Below are 22,405 nucleotides of genomic sequence, written 5' to 3'. Positions count from 1 at the left end.
ATGAACAGGACGTCCTTTCGCCTTTTTTTTTTACCACTATGAGAATCCGTCCAGATACTTTCGACGTTTAGTGCATTGTGTAACGTGATCTCTTTCTAATACACATAATTCACAACAGTAATGTACATTTAAGTAGTATCAAACAGAATTGTTGGTGAAATCCATTTCTTTGAAATGATGAATACAGTTCAAATATTCCACGGCCCAACAACTGTTAAAAGATGTTTTCAGTACTGTAAAGTGTACTCTCCAGTGAAAAGTTACATCAAACTAAAAATGTGTCAGCCTTGATTAAATACTTTTTTATTTTTTTGGTTACGGCAGCTGTGAATTTAAACTAATTCAAAATGGAACAATCTACCATTTCGGGTGACTTCCGACTTAGTAATACTAATGAAGTGCACATTGCCGCCAACTCCTATCTGTTGCATGAAAAGGTATTCATCAAGGATTGTGCAGGGAACGTATACATTATCCCCTCCCCCCTCCCCCCCCCCCCCCAAAAAAAAATGTATACTATTTTTTGGTAATTCATTTAATACTGTAAACCTTACAACTAGACTACAATTTCACTAACGAATAGGACATAGGACACTGAAAAAAGTTGAAAAACTGGAAAACATAGTAATTATGCAATAAGTTGGGTTATTTTTAAGTAAAATCATAAAATACTGAAATTCAAAACGGAGAGTCCGTAATCAAAAGACAAACTCTAGAGCTATTTCCGGAGTTTTTGTTTGTAACATTGATTTGTGATATTAATTAATTGATGAAATTCCACATAGGTAAATAAAGGCAACAGAAGTATACCGGTGTTCTTTTAAAGACAAATTACTTTTGTCTAAAGTTAAAGAGTACATATATATTTATTATTTTTATTTTAGTTGTATCTTTAGGGGTACATGTACTTGATATAATTTTGTTGCCTGGAATCTTACAGAAATCGCAAGTAGAAATGAAATATGTATTTTAAATAGGTTTATTTGTCTTTGATAAATATTAAAATTTCTAGGCATAACTTTTGTTTATATGAAGTTTGTATCGCTTGTTAATCAAATAAACGGGGGAAATTAAAAGTCTATTTGAATACTTTTTAAACAGTTCGAATTTTCTTGACATATGATATTCCAAGTAATTTGCTCTAGAAAAATGTCTTGAACATCAGATGCTTATTCATGCGACAGACATTGTCAAATCAGATGTAAAGTCTTTTAGCTATAGCTGTAAAATCGTGTTCTGAATCTGTCTTTGAAATTGAAAATGAAATTGTGCGATTAATGGTAAGTCTTGCTAATGACATTATATAGCAATCGTTTATCGAAGTACGCCGAATTCCCAATTTATTTTCTCCACTACAAAATTTTCCTTCAAGTATGTTTGATTTTCGGATTAATATGGCTCTAAATCATTAGTCCGTCGTTAGAATTCTTATTGCAAAATATAATATCCAAGCTAAATGTAAAAATTGTATTCTTTAATACACAAGTGTATACGATATCTAATTACTGTTACTCTGAAAATGCGAATAGCTTCAAATGTATCGTTGCAAGATGCATGTACTACGTTTTATTTACGGATTGATAAAATAAAAGATGTGGAATTTACATGAACGATAAAGAAAAACAGCGACACAGACTCCCCCTCTCCAACACCATCAAAAACAATATTGAAGTGGTCTTCAACAATAAACAAGACTTGTGTATACTAAACCATATGATGTCTAAAAGATTGTGAAGGAATTAAATAAAGTCCAATAATAAATTAATTGTTTGTACCCAACATTCTTTACCACCAAATTTAAAACAAAAACAAACATGATGATATAAAATTAGGCAGCCGTTGACAAGGTTCTTGACTTTGGGCAGCTCCATAAACTCTTTAAATTTAATTAATTCGTAAGGATTTATGTCTTTTGGAAAACATTGTATACAATTTTAAACTAAGATAAAACTAGACTACCAAAAAGGTCTATAGTTTACAAATGTATTAATAAATATTGTGTAGATGCATTTGTCATTGCCAGTTGTATGTTTGACATGATCTCAGAAATGACATGACGTGACTCGAAATTTTTATACTTCATTTATTTGTACCTTTGGGAAAATGAGATGTCTCAAATGAAGCTTGATATCAAATTTCAAGATGCTGTGATTCATTATTCTTCTTTACAAATGTTACGGCAAATTTCATTTTACGGATAGGGGAAACCCAGTTGATTCTTCCTTTTTGAGCATGACACAAATAAAAAAAGTGATATATTACAGACCATTTTTTGATAGATATATAATACTTTTTTCGAGTTGAAGCTGCTAACAGATTCTCAATTATTAACACACTTTATTAATTTATGTCCGAAGCAATAAGTCTTGCTACTGAAATAGCAACGTCAACATTGGAATTAACCCAAATTTATGATAATTTTACATGGCGTGATATTTAGACATATATCAGGCCCAGGAGAACAGCCCCTTATCAGGAATGTGATAATTCATGAATTTGACTATTTAAAAGTGAAAATAAAAATTTTGGTTTTTCTTTAAATTTTTGGTAAATGGTTTTTATGTAAAACTATGATTATATTCACTTTTGAGTAAACATTTTTGCTGATTTTTTCTAATCAATGATAATTTACATTTAAGGCATGCTACAAATGATTCCGACCACAAAAGATAGGCGTGAAAAACATCCTTTCGGGGTTTTGTTGAATGCCAATAATTTTTCAGAAATTCTAATACCTTAAATCTACTTCATTTTAACTTTGATGGAAACCTTTACAGATATTGTTTACATTGTGTACTTTTGCTCCTAATCAGCATGCATGAAATATTTGCAATTCAATGTGCAATTTAAGTTTAGGGATCAATTTATCCGTGGGTAAATGTTTATGTTTGTGTCGTAAAAAGGTTCTAAACGTTTTTGTTTGTTCGTATTTATCATCCTTGCAAAACAAAGTGTATTGGCCAAACTTAAATTGTACGTAATCTATCTGTATTAAATCAATGCGGTGAGTGTGTGTCTGTTATAAATGATAAGACTTTAAATGATCAGACTATTGCACCAAAAGATTTGATGAACTTTACACTTTTCAACAACTAGTATATATTACCGAGCACACATATTAGACGGCCTTACACTAAGGACCGTGCAGCATTTATTACTGAGCACACATATTAGACAGGGTTTCACATAGAAACGTGCAGCATTATGTCGAAACTTAAAGTGATAGGAACTGTGTTAGTTTTAGCCATGATCCATATATCGGTTGTTTATGGCGCTTCCTTACCGTGCGCCAATTGTGACAGTGTCCAATGCGGCCCGAGGCCACAGGGATGTGAATTGGGCAAACTTCCATGTGGATGTTGTTATGTATGCGCACACAATGTTGGGGAAATTTGTGAAGCATTTGCACCAAGGTATTTTATGTAGATTACAATTATAACGTATTTAGATGGACAATTTTAACTGCACATGCGGACTTGATATTGTTCCTTGGTCTGATTCAATTAAAACTTTTTTTGCAATGAACTTTTGGTAGAAAAGCGGCCATGAAATGGAAATAATTAGTTTAAATTGGTTTTCAAAAAGAAAATTGTATTAAATACCGACTACTGAGCTGATGATACCCTTTGGGACTAATAGCCTACCAGCAGAGGTATCGAGCTAGTGCTGTAAAAATGATAACATCACATCATTAATTGCATATGTCCGACGAGTTTTCTTTGTAACAGTGGTCTGGTTTTTTTAATGTTCTGTTAAGTTCGGTTGATCCTACAAATAAGTCCGCAAATAATGTATTATTTTCATCCGAATTACATGCATAAGAATTATCTAACTTTCCTTGATTACACGTTAATATTCTCATGATTTGTCAATGGTAAATCTATATATTTTCTACTATCTTTTGGGGTTATAAAAAGTACCACTCAGCTTTACACAACGTTTTGTAGCATGGTTTCGTATTATTGCGAAAGGGTTTTGTTTCATTGGGATAATTGACTAAAGTAATCAAATCTAAACAGTCAGCAGTGATTGTTTTTTTTCAAATAACAACAGTGCAATAGTCGACCAATAATTTATGTATATTAACCCTTTTTGTCTGGTCCTCCATTTGAATCAAAATTTAATGGAAATACATAATCCTTCAACTCAACTAAATTGCTGTGTGACTTATCATAAAGTTTAGATGTTTTCTCATAAACTCAACCTGTTGATTCCTGCCACTGTTGCAGTATTTAATGCAAGCTTTTATAATTTATAGGTTATATTTTTTTCGTGTTGATATTTTTTCAGACACAAACAAAACACAATACTTTATTTCATATCTCTACCTGTGCGACGTTTACATTCTGACGTCAAGCGCGCGCGGTTCTACGTTACATTAATGTTAATTTGGCCGCTGAGTCGTTTTTGGGTGGATTGGGCATGCATATATAATACAAAAGCAATGAATGAGGTTGTTAAATTTGATATATGCCTTTTTTTGTGCTTCTTTGTTAGATATTTGTTTGTTTTTATTGTGATTAGAATGAGATACTTGCGGTTCTTGTACATCCTGTCATTATTGTTCATGAATATTCTAGTATTCTTGTCTTTCATTTCTTTTAATGTGCTTTGTCTATATGCCTTTTGTTGTTACTTCGATATATATGACGTTGCTCTGTACTTATACATCCCGTTATTGTGCTCATGTTAAACTAGTTTGTTGCTTGTCGTTCATTATTGCTATGTGCTTTGTCTATATGCCTGTTTATGTTTCTTTGTTACATACATGTTCATGTATATGACGTGGCTCTGTAATTATACATCCCGTCATTGTGTTATTGTACTATGGTAAATTTGTGTATTCTTGATTTTAATTTTTGCTTATATGGTTGTTTTTTATGCCATTTGGTGCTTCTTTTATACATATAAAAAAAGAAGATGTGGTAAAATTGCCAATGAGACAACTATCCACAAAAGACCAACATGACACAAACATTTGTTTATATTTTTAGTGAATAAGATTATAACACGATGTTGATTACTGTAATTTTGACATTTTTTCTTATTATGTCTGTTTGTTTTGTTCACGCATAGTTGTCAATATAAGGAATTTGATGTGACTGTCATACAAGTAAGAGGTTTAGCTGGCTATAAAACCAGTTGCAATTGACAATTGTCTACACCAAGAAAAATGCCTGTACCAAGTTAGAATATGGCAGTTGTTATCCATTCGTTTGATGTGTTCGAGCTTTTGACTTTGCCATTTGATTAGGGAAATTCCGTTTTTAGTTTTTCTCTGAGTTCAGTTATTTTGTGATTTTACCTTTTCATTGAAGATGATATTTTGTCGTTGTCAATCACTTACACATGTAGATAATACAGTATGTATTAGTTCAAAAAAAAAGTCCAGAGATTAAATGTAGAGTTTTCATGGTAATATATACTTTAAAAATATAACGAAATATGATTTTAACAATAAATTTGAGAAATGCATATTCTATAAACAGTAGACATCAAATCAAGAATATAAAAATATAATAAAAGGTCTATGGCATTTTATGTAGCAAGTGAATAAGGATCCCTGAGAGCAAAAACGGCTAGGGTAAATATTAGTCACCATTGTTGCATAGATATTAATTATGATTGAAATGGTCATACTTTAAAAGTATAAACTGTTTACCAAACTATTTCGAAATACTAACGATAATACCCCAGATATTATAGATTACCTTAGCTGTATTTGGGAAAACACTTTCAGAATTTTAAATCTTCTTTGCCCTTAAACTTCTTACTTTATTTGGTCGTTTTAACTTTTTTTGCAATTTCAATGTTTTTGGGGCTCCATTTTGCAACAAGATCGAACAGAGACATGTACGCATTCATGTCGTTTGAACACTGGTACATAGTTGTCTCATGTCTGAATCGTATCACCTCTCTTTCTATTTTCTAACCGGATTTCCGAAAAAAAAAAGAAAAAAAGAAGATAACTGTCAGTTAGTATGCAATCTACTGCAGACAGGCTGATGCCGAACAGTGCCCGTGCTATAACTTGAAATACATTTAAAATTGATATGTTGTTTCATTTTACTAAACATACTATTAGGTCAATTTCGATTTCGCGAAATTATTTTGTATCGTTGTCGAGTTGTGTCTTTTATTAAGTAGCAAAATGTGACACACAGTGTTGTGTATGTAATAACTTGATAACGTTTTTGACTTAAAATCTGTTCACATTTAGATACTAGTATATTGTTTTTGAGGTCCAGATTTGAAAATATAATTTTCATGCAGGAAAAATTATGTTTGTTGTCGATCTGATTTAATCTAATAGGGTAGACAAAGTTATGACGCGGAATGCATGAAAACTAGAAATGAGTAGCAAAAACCAGTAAATGAAAATTGCGCCTGTGAAAGTTGCAGTCCGTTTGAATGTTTTGGTTTTTTTTTGTACAACCTTTTTTCAAAATGGTCCATGTTGAAACATTGACTTCAATGAGACATTTAAGTTATCTAGCGAGAGTATTTATCCAATGAGGTACATGTACATGTGTTTAGAATTTCCATGTACCATATGTTTCATTCGTATGGTTTTGGTTTTAAATTAATGCACTAGTAATACATTGACTAAGAGCCTCTATTTCATCTTTTACAGTTGTGCCACAGGTTTGAAATGTCTGACACCAGCTGGACTTTATGACGGTCGTCCACCATGGTATCTTCCATACTTCAAAGGAGTTTGTGTTACTGACCCATCGCTTCAACTGGTACCAACATCACGCACACAGCATTGGTATGTATTAAATTTAACTTGTTTGTACATCTGTACAGTTTGCCCCCCCCCCCTCCAGTATGATATATTAAATGTAAAAAAAATGGCGTGGTTTCTATATTGGTTGGCTAAAAAAAAAGTACACATCCATCTTTACGGTAACCAAATAAGTTTGGTTTCTATAATAGTTGGCTGATAAAAAGTACGCTTCATCTTAAAGAAAAATAAGTTGAAGGGGTCTTAGTTTGACTGATGGGGGAACGCTTCCACTTTTATTCAAATAGAAATGCTTAATTGAAGACTAGAAAAGAAATATAAAAAAGAAAAAGAAGATCTAGTATGATTGACAACGATCCACAAGAAAACAAATGCCACAGAAATTAACAATTATAGGTCACTGTACAGCCTTCAACAATAAGCAAAGCCCATACCGCTTTGAAAACCTCTATTTCAAAGAAAAGAGTGAATACGTTTTTCAAATTTAATTGCGTCAACTTTGAAATTCCATCTCGGTAGATGCTCTGATTCCTTGCTTACTAATATTTTAACATTTGTCCACCGTTTTGCTTGTTCTTTTTTTTCCACCAAAACAAAATTTACAGATGGCTTGAATTTATCGACGGGTTGAAATTTGACGACAAATGCTGAAAACACTATGAAAAAAATAAAACGGATGTTCTAGCAAAAAGAATGTCAATGGTTTTTAACGTATTGTCTATTTATCTTTATAGAAGGGCACAATTTCTCACTGCATGTATGGTTATTATATTACGTGATTCCATCATTACCAATCTTTTAGTTTTATGATTAAAAAATATAACTGTATCAAGTTGAACATATTATATTATCTCGCTCAATATTTTTACTTGTCGTTTACCCAGACACCGAGTCACGTTTCAAAGTCAATGCCACAACGCTATGATACATAACTTGACGACTACATAATATATAACGTATAATCTAACAGCCAGAGTTATAGAATTCTTCAAATCATGGACAGTTTTTTCAATTTTATTTCTTCTCATGCTTAAAACAGTTTTTCTTAATTGCTAACATAAAAGGGAGAATAGTTATACATGCACCTGTTTGACCGATCAAAGTAATCGGTTATAACTAATTGCATTTATTTTTATTTTATTTCAGAAAACAGATTTGTATGAAAGACTCGGCAATTTGTTGAAATATTTATTCAACCAAAACATTTTTTTATATTAATTTAATTCGACTTATTATCTTATACATCTGTCGATCACAAACAGAATTGTTACTTTTAATTTCGATAATGACTTTACAGTACTATTTGTCTTTTTTCTTACAAAGAAAACAGACATAGCTGTATTAAAAAACACCCATCCCTGAAAAAAAAACCAACAATCTTTAGAATACAATAAAAAATACAAGGACACTATCTAATAAAATATATGCAAAAGTTACCATTTCCAAAAGTAACCTATCAAAATGGAGGAGACGATAAAAACGATAACGGAATTTTATTATTTCTCAAAAATTGGCGTTTTGTGTGGGAAAAAAATGGTTTCAATTGAAAGACAAATTTAAGAAGTACAAAACACTATATTTATACTTCATATCATAAATAAATCAGACTTTGTATGGTTTCAGGGGAGATGCATGCAGCTCAATTTAGTATTAAAGATGTTTTTATATAAGTACAATTTTGCGAATCATAAAATCTACGACAAACTTTAAAGAGGTAAAAAAGTAAGAAATTATCAGTCCAATTGAATGTATACTGATTATATATTTAATGTTTTAACAATTACGAACAATATTGTTGTAGTTTTTTTGTTGTTGCTCGTCAGATTTTGATAAAATTGCAGTTATGTTAATAATTGTCCTGACTGTTGTCAATAGATAAGAAGGAGATACAATTATCGTGTAACTGTGGTGGTATCTCTCGGGATTAATTTTGGTAATAGGGAAAGGCAAATATTCAAGATACAGATGAGTTGTTTTGTATTTTCAATCAGAGAAAAATAATTTGTCTTGGGTTTTTGAATCCTTCCTGAATTCTGAAAACTTCTTAAAACAAAGACAATCCCAAATATTAAAGCGTCTATGACTCTATGATATAATTTTTTGCACTTGGGACAAATGTCAAAAACTGTGGAACACGTTTAACTTCTAATTCTTTATTTTATTATATAATAATCAAAAGTGCAGGCAGCTTAATCATTCGACATTCTTGATACAACAGATTTATCATGCAGTACTCAAATAAGATATCTGATAAGACGATAAGAAATACAATTACATGTACATTCCCTTACACCACACATACAGATAAATTGAAATTGACGAGTCGAGATATGGGGATAAAGGCTAAAGTTATTTAGAATAATAATGGTAACAAATTCTAACGAATCTAAGCAGGTTTACATTCATCCCCGACCCTATGAAAAGAGCATAATTAAATATTAAAAATTTCAAAAAAAACTTATAACAGTCCGTAACAGGTGTTTGTAAACTGATATCAAACGAAAAATATAAACTTCAGAGGTTTCTCGAATCATCAATGTTATGAAATGGAAAAGATGTAAGCAACAGCCAAAACTATTTATCGCTTCTGTAGTATATAATGATTCAAAGTTACGTGTACGAACTACATGTATATAATACGATACAGATAAAGATGTATTTGTCATGTATTAATCATTCTTGTACATAAAACGTTTAAACCCGCTGCATTTGTTTGCACCTGTCGTAAGTCAGGAACCTGAGGTTTAGGGTTGTTTTTTGTTGATATGGTCCGGGAATACAGTTATCGTCCTTTGATTTTCGTTGTTCAATATAGTGTGGACTACGGGGCGCCGAATGGGACTCTTGTGATTTTGTACTCAAAATTCAATTTTGTACGGACAAAAGTGACTTTTGTTCAACAAAAATGAGTTCAGTTTAACAAAATTTGTATCATACTACAAATTTAAAATTTTGTCATACAAAATTATCTATCAGCGGACAAAAGTCACTTTTGTCATGACAAAATTCATTTTTGTTACACAGACTTGACTTTTGTTACCTTATTTGAAAATTGGGCGACAAAAGTCAATTTTGTATTCAAATTAGTAGTTTGGTTTCTGTGAACTAATTTGCATACAAAATCGACTTTTGTCTCAACAAAATTGACAAAATTGACTTTTGTGAGACAAAATTGACCAATGTGATCAACAAAATTGACAAAATTGACTTTTGTGAGACAAAATTGACCAATGTGAGACAAAATTGACTTTTGTCTCAACAAAATTGACAAAATTGACTTTTATCTCAACAAAATTGACAAAATTGACTTTTGTCTCAACAAAATTGAATTTTGTCTCAACAAAATTGATTTTTGTCTCACGAAAGTCAATTTTGTCTCACGAAAGTCAATTTTGTCTGATAAAAGTAAATTTTGTTGTTACAAAATTGAATTTTGTCGTCACAAAAATGAATTTTGTCATCACAAAATTGACTTTTGTCTTAACAAAATTGACAAAATTGACTTTTGTCTCAACAAAATTAACAAAATTGACTTTTGTCTCAACAAAATTGACAAAATTGATTTTTGTCTCAACAAAATTGACAAAATTGACTTTTGTCTCAACAAAATTAACAAAATTGACTTTTGTCTCAACAAAATCGACAAAATTGAATTTTGTCTCACAAAAGTCAATTTTGTCTCACAAAATAGAATCTTACCTCACACAATTGACTTTTGTGATGTAATTTCCATATCAGGTAACAAAAGTCAATTTTGTATGCAAATATGTTTATATTTGCATACCTTTTAGACAAAATTGACTTTTGTCATGACAAATATGAATTTTGTCTATAAAAATGAATTTTGTCATGACAAAAATGAATTTTGTCTACACAAATGAATTTTGTCATCACAAAATTGAAGTTCTCTCAAAACAAGTTTGTAGCACATAGTTTGTAAGACAAAAACGATTTTGTTATGACAGAATTGAATTTTGTACAAAACCACAAGAGTCCCATTCGGCGCCCCGTATGGACAGTGTATTACTAACCAATATATTTTGTATACCCCTTCCAAATTTATTTCTTCATGTTTTATGCCTCAAATAGCAAGTAGGGGGATGAAGTTACGATGTAATAAAAATTGGGTCATGAGCTTTGAAGTAAAGTAGTGATTGGGTCAAGCTGAAAAATGGTTCAAAATTAGCATTAAGGAAGTTGTGTAAAGATTTCAAAACCCCTTAACCTAAAATTGTCCAGATTTTTAGTTAGAGCCGATGAAGTTTTTTTTAAATTTTGGTATAATTTGTCCCTAAAGTAATACAGCACACTGTAAAAATATACATGTAATTGAGAAAGCGCAGGTGGGATTTTTTTTTATTTTCATTTATTGTCTAAAAGAAATGCATTTATTTACGAAATATCTCTGTTCTCGGACCATATGATTCATTTTTGTTTCTCGTATGTCATTGTCGTTTGATATATTAGATCAGACCGTTGGTTTTCCCGTTTGAATGGTTAACACGTCAATTGTTGGGCACCTTCGTAGCTTGCTGTTCGGTGTGAGCCAATGTTCCATGTTGAAGGCCGTATAGGTAGGACAATTTAAAAGCCATTGGCAACCCACGACAATCACATGATAAAATGCTCTATAAATAGCTGCTGAAATTATTTGAAAATACTAAGTCTTTCAAACCCATCTTTTTTTCTTTATATTTCCGGTGTCCTCCTTTCTTCGTAATTGATTTGTCATTTAACTGTTTAGCTTCGAAATAATGAGCTTTAAGTTGACAAAACGCACGTGCGTCTGGCACATTAGAACACAAGACTGTTATCTTGGGCACTGTGTCGTTTCAAATGCTGGTTATGATTTTGTCTCTGAGTGTATCACTAAACCCAGTAGTCGGACGAGGAGTACTATCTTTTGTTGACATGGAATAGTATAGGTGCGACCATGTCCTTTACGATTTTATTTGGCATTTTGAGATTTTTGTTATGTTATGATTATCTAAGGAATATGCGGGATTTGTGAATGTTAACCTTCCCATAAACTTAACATGGAAAAGTGGTGTGACATTAGAACAAACAGTAAAAATCAGTTAAAAAGGATTTGACCGTGAAGATAGGAACTAACAACGTCGTTCATACTATTTGATCCATAATTGTTACATGTCCTTCAAATCAACAGAACTTTATGATTTCCAAATACGGACTGTGTAAGTAGAAACTAGAAAGAAAGGCAAGTTTTCAGTAATTCACGAAAATTGGTGTCCTGGAATATATTTGAATTCACAATACTATCCTTTGAACAAATCAAAGACAATCAAAGTTTAGAATATGTAGATTGTTGTTGATTGTTGTTTGAAAATGTCTAGCAAATAAATTAGGCACAAAAGAACATATCAATCATAGATACATGTAGATTATGCAAAGCAGGTCTACTCAGATGAAGGGCTTACATTGCAACTGCCACTGTGAAACGAGAGAATCTTCGATAAGGAAAGAAATGTTTGTCTTGCAGTAGGCCACATACTATAGTAACTATAAACCAGTTAGAGACGCATAATAATTGAAACACAATCGATTGGGTTTTGTATTCTCAAGCTAAGCGGACGATGTTGTGTATTTACATGTCCTGCTCAGCCAAACTCTTGAGCAAGGGTTTACCACAATATTGAAAATACGCATATGGATTCTTTGACTTATGTTTGAAGCATCAATGCCTCATATATAAAATCTATCTGTTATTGAAGACTTGTACTTTGAACAATGGTTTACTTTTATTAGTTTTGACTTGGATGGAGAGTTTCATTGGCACTCATACCACATATTCTTATATATCTATAAGACATTTATCTGTTTGTTATTTTTATTTAAATAATCTAAATCACTTTAGAATATTGCGTTTTCAGCATGAATGTTAGAAAGCAGGAACGAGGCAGATTCAATATGTATCACGATAAATCTAACACTGAAACAAATGTGTTTTTTTTTACTTTTTCCTTCCTTCCTTCTTTCTTTCTTTTTCTTTATTTATGCCTTCATCTTTTCTATACTCAATTCTGCTTTTCGCCATTGCATTGTTTTAGAACAAAGTCTGAATCTATCATAACATGTGAATTCAGTATTAAATAAACGAATCTGCTGCGACATAACAAGCAATACAAGTGTTTTCATATTCTTATCTTTCTCTCGGTGATATCTGTATTTTCAACTACCACAGGACTCATAACCCTGAAAAATTAACACGCGAATGAACATATAATATGTAGAGAGTAGGATTTTATAATTCATGCACCAACGCATTTTGAAGGCCTCCTAAATTTTTCAAATAAAATTCTATTAGTGGAAATTTTATATTTTAAATTATAACTGCATGACACTATAGGTCCACTAGTGTACACCGTTGATTTTCATCAATACAAATGCATGTACATGTACTATGATCTCCGATTACGAGTTCGGTCGAAGTGTTTTTCTTTCAAATTTTGAGAGAAATAGAAACATTTTCATAAATTGTAACAGCGTGGACATGACCATTTCTGGGCGAGCTCAAGTTATCAATTGACTGGGTCAGCTTATGTGAACGCTGTAAAGTTAACTTGTGATATCGTACATTTAAATTGTGGGTCGCCAAAGGTTCTAAACGCCTAATTCATATAATACGAATTACTAACAGAGAAGAGGGCTTGTGTTTTGATTTAAATGTTGAATACTAAAACTTCCTTTTTTTTTCGTGTCGTGCATGCATTTACTTTACTCTTTTATTGTACTAAAATCACCATTGAAGGCCTCTGATACACTGAGTGAGCTAACAATCACTGTTATCGATAACTGCATGATGACAAAAACGGTAAAGGCAAATGATTCAGTAGTATTACCAACAAAAGTATTGCGTTGGTCCACGCTGTTATGCATATGATATAGTAAGTGAGTTTTTAGTTTTAAAGATGTAGACTGGAATGAATTGATGACGTTCAAAACAGTTTTACATTTTTCAATAAATGTGTATAGGTAACCTGCAATAAATTAAGTCTATTAAATTGCTTAGAAAAGTCGTCTTATAGCAACGATAAGATAAATCACCTATTGACTGAAAAACTGAGCTAGTGCTAATGACGGAATATTTATTTTCCGATTAAAACAAGTGTGGACACGGATGAGTGTGGATAGTATGTATGGATGTTTGACAGTGTCTTATGACAAAATGAGTTCTATGGTTTTCCTATATGGTGTCATTAACTATGTTGCACGATGACAAACAATCTGAGCATTATGAGTGTTATTTATTAATTTTTTTATGCCCCCAACTACGATAGAGGGGCACTATGTTTTCTGGTTCGTTCGTTTGTCCTGCTTTAGGTTAAAGTTTTTGGTCAAGGTAGTTTTTGATGAAGCTGAAGTCCAATCAACTTGAAACTTACTACACATGTTCATTATGATATGATCTTTTTTAATTTTAAAGCCAAATTAGACTTTTGACCCCAATTTCACGGTCCATTGAACATAGAAAATGAAAGTGGGAGTTTCAGGTTAAAGTTTTTGGTCAAGGTAGTTTTTGATGAAGGTGAAGTCCAATCAACTTGAAACTTAGTACACTTGTTGCATATGATATGATCTTTCTAATTTCAAATCCAAATTAGACTTTTGACCCCAATTTCACGGTCCATTGAACATAGAAAATGAAAGTGGGAGTTTCAGGTTAAAATTTTTTGGTCAAGGTAGTTTTTGATGAAATTGAAGTCATATCATCTTGAAACTTAGTACACATGTTCCCTAAAGTATAATCCTCCTTATTTTAATGCCAATTAGATTTTTACCCTATTTCACGGTCCATGGAACATGGATAATGATTGAGTGGGGCATCCGTGTACTTTGGACACATTCTTGTATTTTTTTATGTTCAAGACGGGCACGGAGGAGACAGTAATTACATTAGTTACCAAATGATTATGATAGAATATGTTCTACATCTTTATATTTTGGATACATTTTGTAGCTAGGAGAGCAACACATAAAAGGTTCTTTTTTCACGTGTTTTTTTTTTCTTAATGGGAGATGATATCTAGTTTTAAGAACATGATATAAGGAACCTGTAATTCAGTGGTTGTCGTTTGTTTATGTGTTACATATTAGTTTTTGTTTATTTTTTCAATAAAAATAAGGCCATTAGTTTTCTCTCTTAAATTGTTTTACATTGTCATTTCAGGGCATTTTATAGCTGATTATGCGGTATTGGCTTTGCTCATTGTTTATGGCCGTAAAGTGACCTGTAGTTGTTAATTTCTGTGTCGATTCGGTCTCTTGTGGAGAATTGTCTCGTTGGCAATCATACATGTACCACCTCTTTTTTATATGTATTTGCTTAATATTGGTATTTGGTATGGTTCTATTTATATTGCTTTGTGGTGGATCGTCAGTATTATTAGTTAAAATTTAGTGTTAAAATGTCAAATTGTTCCTCGGATTAGAATACATTTATTGGTTTTTAATAATGACAATGCCTGACATGATTGATGCTTGTTTTCCGATTAAAAAAAGTTTTTACGGAAATTTGTGTTTCATCATACAAGATTTCTAAGATTCTTTTTTTTTAGATAAATGTTCAATACCATACTGGTATCGGTTAAACACCAACACATATCACCTGTTTCTTTTTTGTTTGTTAGTAAAAACTGTATGTTACTTAGTACAAAACGATGTCAAGTAAATCGATAGTAAACATGATGTTCAATGCAGCTAGACATGGCCTAAACTATCAGTGAGACAATCACACAATTAGGATAACACGTTAAAGTCTCGAGAAATATCTATATTGTCAAGGATGTAAAGTCGTGCGCTCTAATGGGATACATCTGTCAAAATTTTAAAATTTATATTTGTTCGTGCATTATATTTTTGGTTTAAAGTCATTTCAGTGTAAGTCAGTTGAGTAGTTTTCTTTGGAAACAACATGTTTTTATAATCTACATGTAGTCCAAACATTATCTTACCAGACATATCGATATCTTATTCTATGTCTAAATAAATTTGTTGATTTTATACGTATATGTCATGATTGTGTCTAGTTACATAAATCCAATATACAAAAAAAGGCATGTTTGCCAATGAGACAACTCTCCACCAGAGATCAGAGCAAATATAGGCCAATTTACCACCGTCAACAAATATAAATAAAACCCATACATACATCAACCTAGAAAAGGGGTCAAAATGACAAAATGTGAAAATATTTAAACGAGAAAACTATCGGCTAGTTTATGTACAAAATCAAATTGCATAATCGGTAACAAACGACAACCACTGAATTAAGGACTTTGGACAGGCACATATACAAAAAATGTACATGTTGTACATGATAAAGGATGTGGTGTGTTTATACATTTTACTGGCCTAGGCGCAAACCCCTTTCTTTAGCCAGGATCAGAAGTGAAAATCACAACATAAGAAAAATCGAAACCAATCAATAAACGAAAAATAAATACTATGATAACTTGAAACGACTGCCACACAATTTCAGTCTCATAGCACAATAACACATTCCAGTATAACAACATGTGTGCGTGTATCCTAAAAGTATTCCCTTAAAAGTTTGAATCCGACCCTTTGTATGCATTGTATGGTCTTTCTTAGACCACCTTCCTAAACATCATGTTCACTATGCCGATTCCATCCAAATAACAGTGAAAGGTTGGCTTTTTCAATAATGACACATAACAAACTTGACATGCTTATTCTTTCAGTGCATCGATACCGTGTGTCGTATTTTTTGTATGATTATCGTTAAATGCAGTTGTTTAAGCCTGAGTTAACTTGGACTGATATTTTTAAAAATGTGTCAAAAGCATTCATTAATAACGAACAAATAGCAAATTACTTGTGCATTACATGTCCAAATGCCAAAAGTATTGTAAAAACAAAAACCATGTTTAAATAAATGCATTTACCGACCAACTAATTAACTGTTTCGGTATTGATATCCTAACCATATGTTTGTGTACCGTCCTTTTTCAATGTGGATTTATATTATGTCTAAAAAAAAAGACTAAGTCTTATAACTTTTCTTGGTTGAAGTTTTTTTTCCAAAAGTAGAGATACGGTATTGTTCATGTCCTGATACAATAGTCCCTACGTTAAATACATTGTGAGAATCTTCGTTGTGATTGTTTTAAAGCAATATGTTGAAGTCAATCCGAGTCCATGTTTACAAAAGGAATATTACTTACACATTCTGGCAGAAGCCAACATAATCTTTCAAACTATGGTGTACTATTTTTAGTGCTTCTCCTTTTGAATTTACACACATAAGTCCAGCTGCACACCTATTGATAAAAAATAAATAACCAATTATCAAAATAAAATTATCAATTATTACTTGTTGAACTAATTAAAGCTCTTATACTTACCGGGTTTGTATATACAACTTGGTTGTGACACTTGCTTCTGATTACGTTTGAACATATCCCACATGATGTTTACAGAAAAGCAGGAATTATGTATCCTATATCGAAGCCGCTGTTCCTGGCTGACACCCTTACCCAACCCACGTTAAAGTTCATGTAAATCAATGGTTTTTTTCTGTCTTTTAGTAATAGTCATAGAGTACACGTATCTTGGTATGTGTGTTTCGCAAGAGGTGGAATGTTTAAAAGAAAACCAAGAAAATATTTATATAAACAAGGTATGAAAGCAATGTGCTTTGCCTAAGAAAAAATGCAGAGAGAACCATGATATATCTAAAGAGTGTGGGTTAAATATGTTTGATAATGCTGCCGTGCCAGTTCTACTATTTGCCATAGAAATTTAGTGTTTTTAAAATTTTAATTTATTGGAACGTATCTACCTCAGATTTTGTTAAATGATTCTTCATTTAAACCATTAAGCACACCAACTTTTATTGTTTATCCCGAGCTTGGCAGATAGCCAATATCAATTTAGCAATAGTTCGTATGATACATTTTTTGTGGACAGATTTTTGAATGATAAGAAAATAAAATAAAATATCTCGTCTACCAAATAAACTTTTATTCATGAACTTTCCTATTTATGGAAACCAAAACAAGTGGCTAGTATATATAAAAAAACATCTAGACATCTATGGAATGTCCAACATATGCCATATATGCAATTTTCTGATAAATTGGTATTAAAAAGTGTTGAGCAAAAATAACAAGATCAATACAAACAGTCATGGTTGTCAGATATAAATGCTTCAACAAAGGGGTCACGTTAGTCACTGCTAGTATTACATGTAGGATTTAAATTAAGTTTAAGAAATATTTTAACATTTATTCAACTAGACATTTGTACACATTGTGCTAATTTCAATAGGTAAGGTAGTCATCGATTTTCAGTTGAGACAGGAAGATGGCATTTCTAGAGACAAAAGAGTATGTAACTATTGTGACTCAACTGACATTGGTGACGAATACCACTCCATTATTAGCACATCGGGGCCCAATGTGCGCTTATGCCATCACTTGTCGTCCGTTGTCTGTCTGTCTGTCGTCGTCGTCAGTCTCTTTAGTCATCGTAAACTATTTCATAATTCTTGCCTCTGAAACTACAAAAGCCAAATACCTTTAAACTTTTACAAAATGTTCCTTAGTGTATCTAGTTTATAAAAAGAATCCAAAATTTTAATCCATCGACAAACATGGCCGCCATGGCTGAAAGAACAACATAGGGGTCAAATACAGTTGATAAAGATAAACTGTAAACAGCAATTATGTTCAGCAAAGTACGATCTACAAAGACCTTTTAAAAATATGACAAATATTGTCAACTGACCTCTCAAGACGTAATTACCCTTTATAGACAATTTTACTCAAATTAAATTGTTCATCAAGTTTGCTAACGTTTAAAAATCTTCTCCTCGGAAACTGTTGTGCATAATGTTTCTTGACTTTAATTGAATGTGCATTTAGGAATCTAGTTTCTGAACCGTATCCGATTTGTTTGATCCATTAACAAACATGGCGGCAATGGCTAACATAGAACATAGGGGTCAAATGCAGTTTTGGGTTAATATCTCAGAAACTAAAGCATTTAGAGCAAATCTGACGAAAGGATAAACTTGTGCAAAAGGTCTTGATTTATTAGCCCTTTCATTTTCAGACAAACCGAACAACCCATAACAATTGTTGGTTTGCTGCCACTAAATTGGTTATTTGAAGGAATTTTTGCATTTTTTTTGGTTATTATCTTGAATGTAATTTGAAGATAAAGATAAACTGTAAACAGCAAAATCAGGTCTACAAATAAGTCAACTTCATTTGGCGAACATTGTCAATTGACCCCATAAGGAGTTATCGTCCTTTAAGGACTAGTTTACACAATTTGTTTATGTTTCAAAAAAAATTATTTTCAAATGAATCTGGTAAAAAATTTGTATTTTATTTCTATGTACACCAAGAAACATAGCCACTAAGACAACATATGGGAAAATGCATTTATTTGCTTTTGAAGTATGTATGACAGATACAAAAGGCATTCCAATTGCATTTTAAGCCACTCATTAATATATATTGTAAAGCAAAAATAATCATTAATGGAAGATTGAAGCAAAAATAACAGGTGAGCCATTCAGCTTCTTTTTACTTGTAAAATACTGCGAGTAGATAGAACAAAATTATGTATATGTACCGCACTTTGTAATTTTTTATTTAGTTTATGAGAATGAAAGATTCATTACAATTTCACAATGAAGGACTTTTTAATAAAAAAAAAAAAAAACATTCTTATTGAAATATAAGTGTTCATTGCTAATTATTGAAGGCCGTACGGTGACCTATAGTTGTTAATTTCTGTGTCATGTTGGTCTTTTGTGGAGAGTTGTCTCGTTGGCAATCATACCACATCTTCTTTTTTCTTTATGTTGAATGGATTGATTGATTTGTTTTTCACATCGAAAAACAAATATAATATAAGGCATCTCTAGGGCAAGATAATTTTATAGAACTCTGAATATACAAGATCCAAGAAGAAAGAGTGTTAACAAACTTTAAATAAAATGGGATCGTCACACGACTTTTAATTATTTAAGCACTCGATTGACATGTAAATTGAAGTATAATTTATCTCTGATAACGGACAATTAGACAAAGAGCCATTGAAACTTGTCCTTATCCTATAATAAGTATTGTTCTAACCATAAGTATAGTGTTAGTCTAAAGAATGTCGACTGTATTAGGGTAACGATCTAATTGTCCGTTAACCGACAATTATTTCCCACACAGATGTCGATTTCTTTGTTCTTATATCTTTCTGCAATATGGTCGGTTCAATTTACAAATTAATAACAGCGTATGTTTAAATACACTCCCTTTGTTAAGTTGAACACGGACTCAAGAAAACTGAAAACAAATGTATCATTACTATAATGTCAATGATTTGTACAAACAATGCTTCGAACAAAGAAACAAATATACGTATAAAAGAAATAATAGAAATATACTTATGCAGATAAGTCAAAGAGACTATAGGAAGGTATTGAATCATTTGCTTACCTTGGAGTCTCTGCACTACATTGCTCGTTTAAATTTAAAGCACACTCATCACAGCATCCACAGAATCTCCGGACAATTTCACAATTCGTGTCCAATAAAACCGGACATGGGTGATGTTTCAAGAAATGTCGACACTTATTATGACATCTATGACACTTAGCATCTTCTAACAAAAATAGAATCATTATTATAACATATATAGTTGTGTATGTTTTCATCTTTATCCTTCAATTATATAATGTAAACGAACAATGCAGTAAACAATAGAAATTACCAAAATAAACCCTTATATACGTTATGCATCTGTGCATCAGTTGCACAAAGTCTGCAGTGATAAAGCTTGTTAAGCAAATGATTTTTGCACTGACTCATCTTGTTTGTTACCTAACCGAATTTCTGTTCACACGTTTATTCAACGGGGGTCAAATGCAACGAGTTACGTAATACAGTATTATGAAAACGATATATTTGATATGCGTGTAAATATCAAAACCACACAAACATCTATTTGTCAATTCAATTGAAATCAATTTATAATTTCTTTCGATAGACTAAGCTCTAATGGTATTTGCATAATATTCACATTTTCTGTCTATCCAGAGCCCTGGACCAAAAGGAATTTTCTCTCTTCTATTTAGTAAAAAAAGGTTTTTTAATTCATTAATTTCCAAAAGTTTATTTTTTGGAAGAGATTTAAGAGTGACTGGTGTCGATTAATGGTGGATAACAAAACTGACCACAAAAAGCGTTTCTAAAGCTGTTTTGTTTACATAACTACCTCCCAAGGCAATTTGAAAGTGTTACACAATTGGTAACATTAATTAATTATCAAGGAGTATTAATTAGGAAATTTATTAAAAGGAAATAAACAATTCAATGACAATCATGTACGCTTTGGACATTTAATAACGATCTGTTTTGTGTACCATTCATTAATCATCAGGAAGTTATTAATACGACAAATCCGAAACGAATATATAACCTTTAGACATTAATAACAATCCGTGTGCATATTATAGACATATATAGCCTGAAGCCAATAAATGACCAAGGTTACTATGAAATAACATGTATCCGTCAGGGGTTAATTGCAGTTTGACAATTAACCACAGATTAATATTACTCGAAAACCAGACGACTACGTAACCGGCCTACAGCTATGGACCGTGTGTATGAACCACTGGACTATATAAGATCTCTCAATGGACGACAAGGACACAATTCGAACACACAGAATTCGTCATATCTCGGCCAGTGTCTTAGTAAAAAACATTTATTTGAATTATTTAAATCGCTCTTTGAAACTTGTAAATTACGCAATAAATTCTAATTGACAAGTATCACTTATTAACTTATTGATTGTGCCACAAAAGGAGGTCGAATTGAACTCAAGGTTTGAACAACTCGTACTGTTGAGTTTTGACCGTTGAGTTTGGACCGTACCTCGAACTTTATATATGTTTTGTTTTGTTTGTGTCGAAGGTTTTTTTTATCATCGAGGTGTAATACCCCGCATATCGTAATATTCCAATCATACAAAAAATATGGTAACAAAATAGTCTTATAGATTCAAAACATTTTTCGAAGAATGTCGTCAAGATTTTAATATCATGCACATCTATAGATACTGGATATATTATTTAACAGTGTGACCTAAGATACGTTCTGTGTTGTATTCACTATAAAATTAAGGAGATTTGGTAGGATTGCCAATGAGTCAACTATCAACAAAAGTGCAAATGAAGTGGATGTATTAAGCGATTATAGGCAATCATGCTGCCTTCAATTTCTTTGCTTGTGTATTCATCCTTGCTCGTCAATGCTCGTACTATCATTTAATTACCGATGTGTCTTGTTTTAAATTTAAACTTTATAGAAAAAGAGCATATGCTTTTATTATTGTATGCTTTACCTTTTTTAAATTGTTGTTTGGATGGAGAGTTGTCTCATTGGCACTCACACCACATCTTCTTATATCTATTTATCTAAGAAACAGTTCTTTCATGTAAAACTTATGCTCATTTTTATAGAGGTGAAACATACAAATAGACTTTTATTGCTAAGGTTTTTAATTATTCTTTTTAGATAATGAGCATCTTTGGTAGAAATATTTGTTTTAATCTCGATGCCAGTGTCGTTAAACATATCACTGTCCTTGGTATTATGATAC

General features: G+C 31.8%; 2 protein-coding genes across 2 annotated transcripts; one reads left to right on the top strand and one right to left on the bottom strand.

Moving 5' to 3' along the window:
• Positions 1-3,120: 3,120 nt before the first annotated feature.
• Positions 3,121-7,950, top strand: LOC134685129 (insulin-like growth factor-binding protein 5). The gene is made up of 3 exons (XM_063544597.1): positions 3,121-3,413; positions 6,635-6,772; positions 7,895-7,950. Coding segments are annotated over exons 1-3 (348 nt in total). The 5' UTR covers positions 3,121-3,204; the 3' UTR covers positions 7,896-7,950.
• Positions 7,951-12,578: 4,628 nt separating this feature from the next.
• Positions 12,579-20,626, bottom strand: LOC134685123 (insulin-like growth factor-binding protein 2-B). The gene is made up of 3 exons (XM_063544584.1): positions 20,236-20,626; positions 16,954-17,049; positions 12,579-12,961 (listed from the first exon to the last, which is right to left on the bottom strand). The coding sequence occupies exons 1-3, from the start codon at positions 20,451-20,453 to the stop codon at positions 12,901-12,903; spliced, it is 375 nt and encodes a 124-aa protein (XP_063400654.1). The 5' UTR covers positions 20,454-20,626; the 3' UTR covers positions 12,579-12,900.
• Positions 20,627-22,405: the final 1,779 nt, after the last annotated feature.

This window comes from Mytilus trossulus, chromosome 1 (assembly GCF_036588685.1).
Source record: "Mytilus trossulus isolate FHL-02 chromosome 1, PNRI_Mtr1.1.1.hap1, whole genome shotgun sequence".
Lineage (NCBI taxonomy): Eukaryota > Metazoa > Mollusca > Bivalvia > Mytilida > Mytilidae > Mytilus > Mytilus trossulus.
The sequence above is the reverse complement of the archived record's forward strand: the minus strand, read 5'-3'. Positions and strand labels throughout refer to the sequence as shown.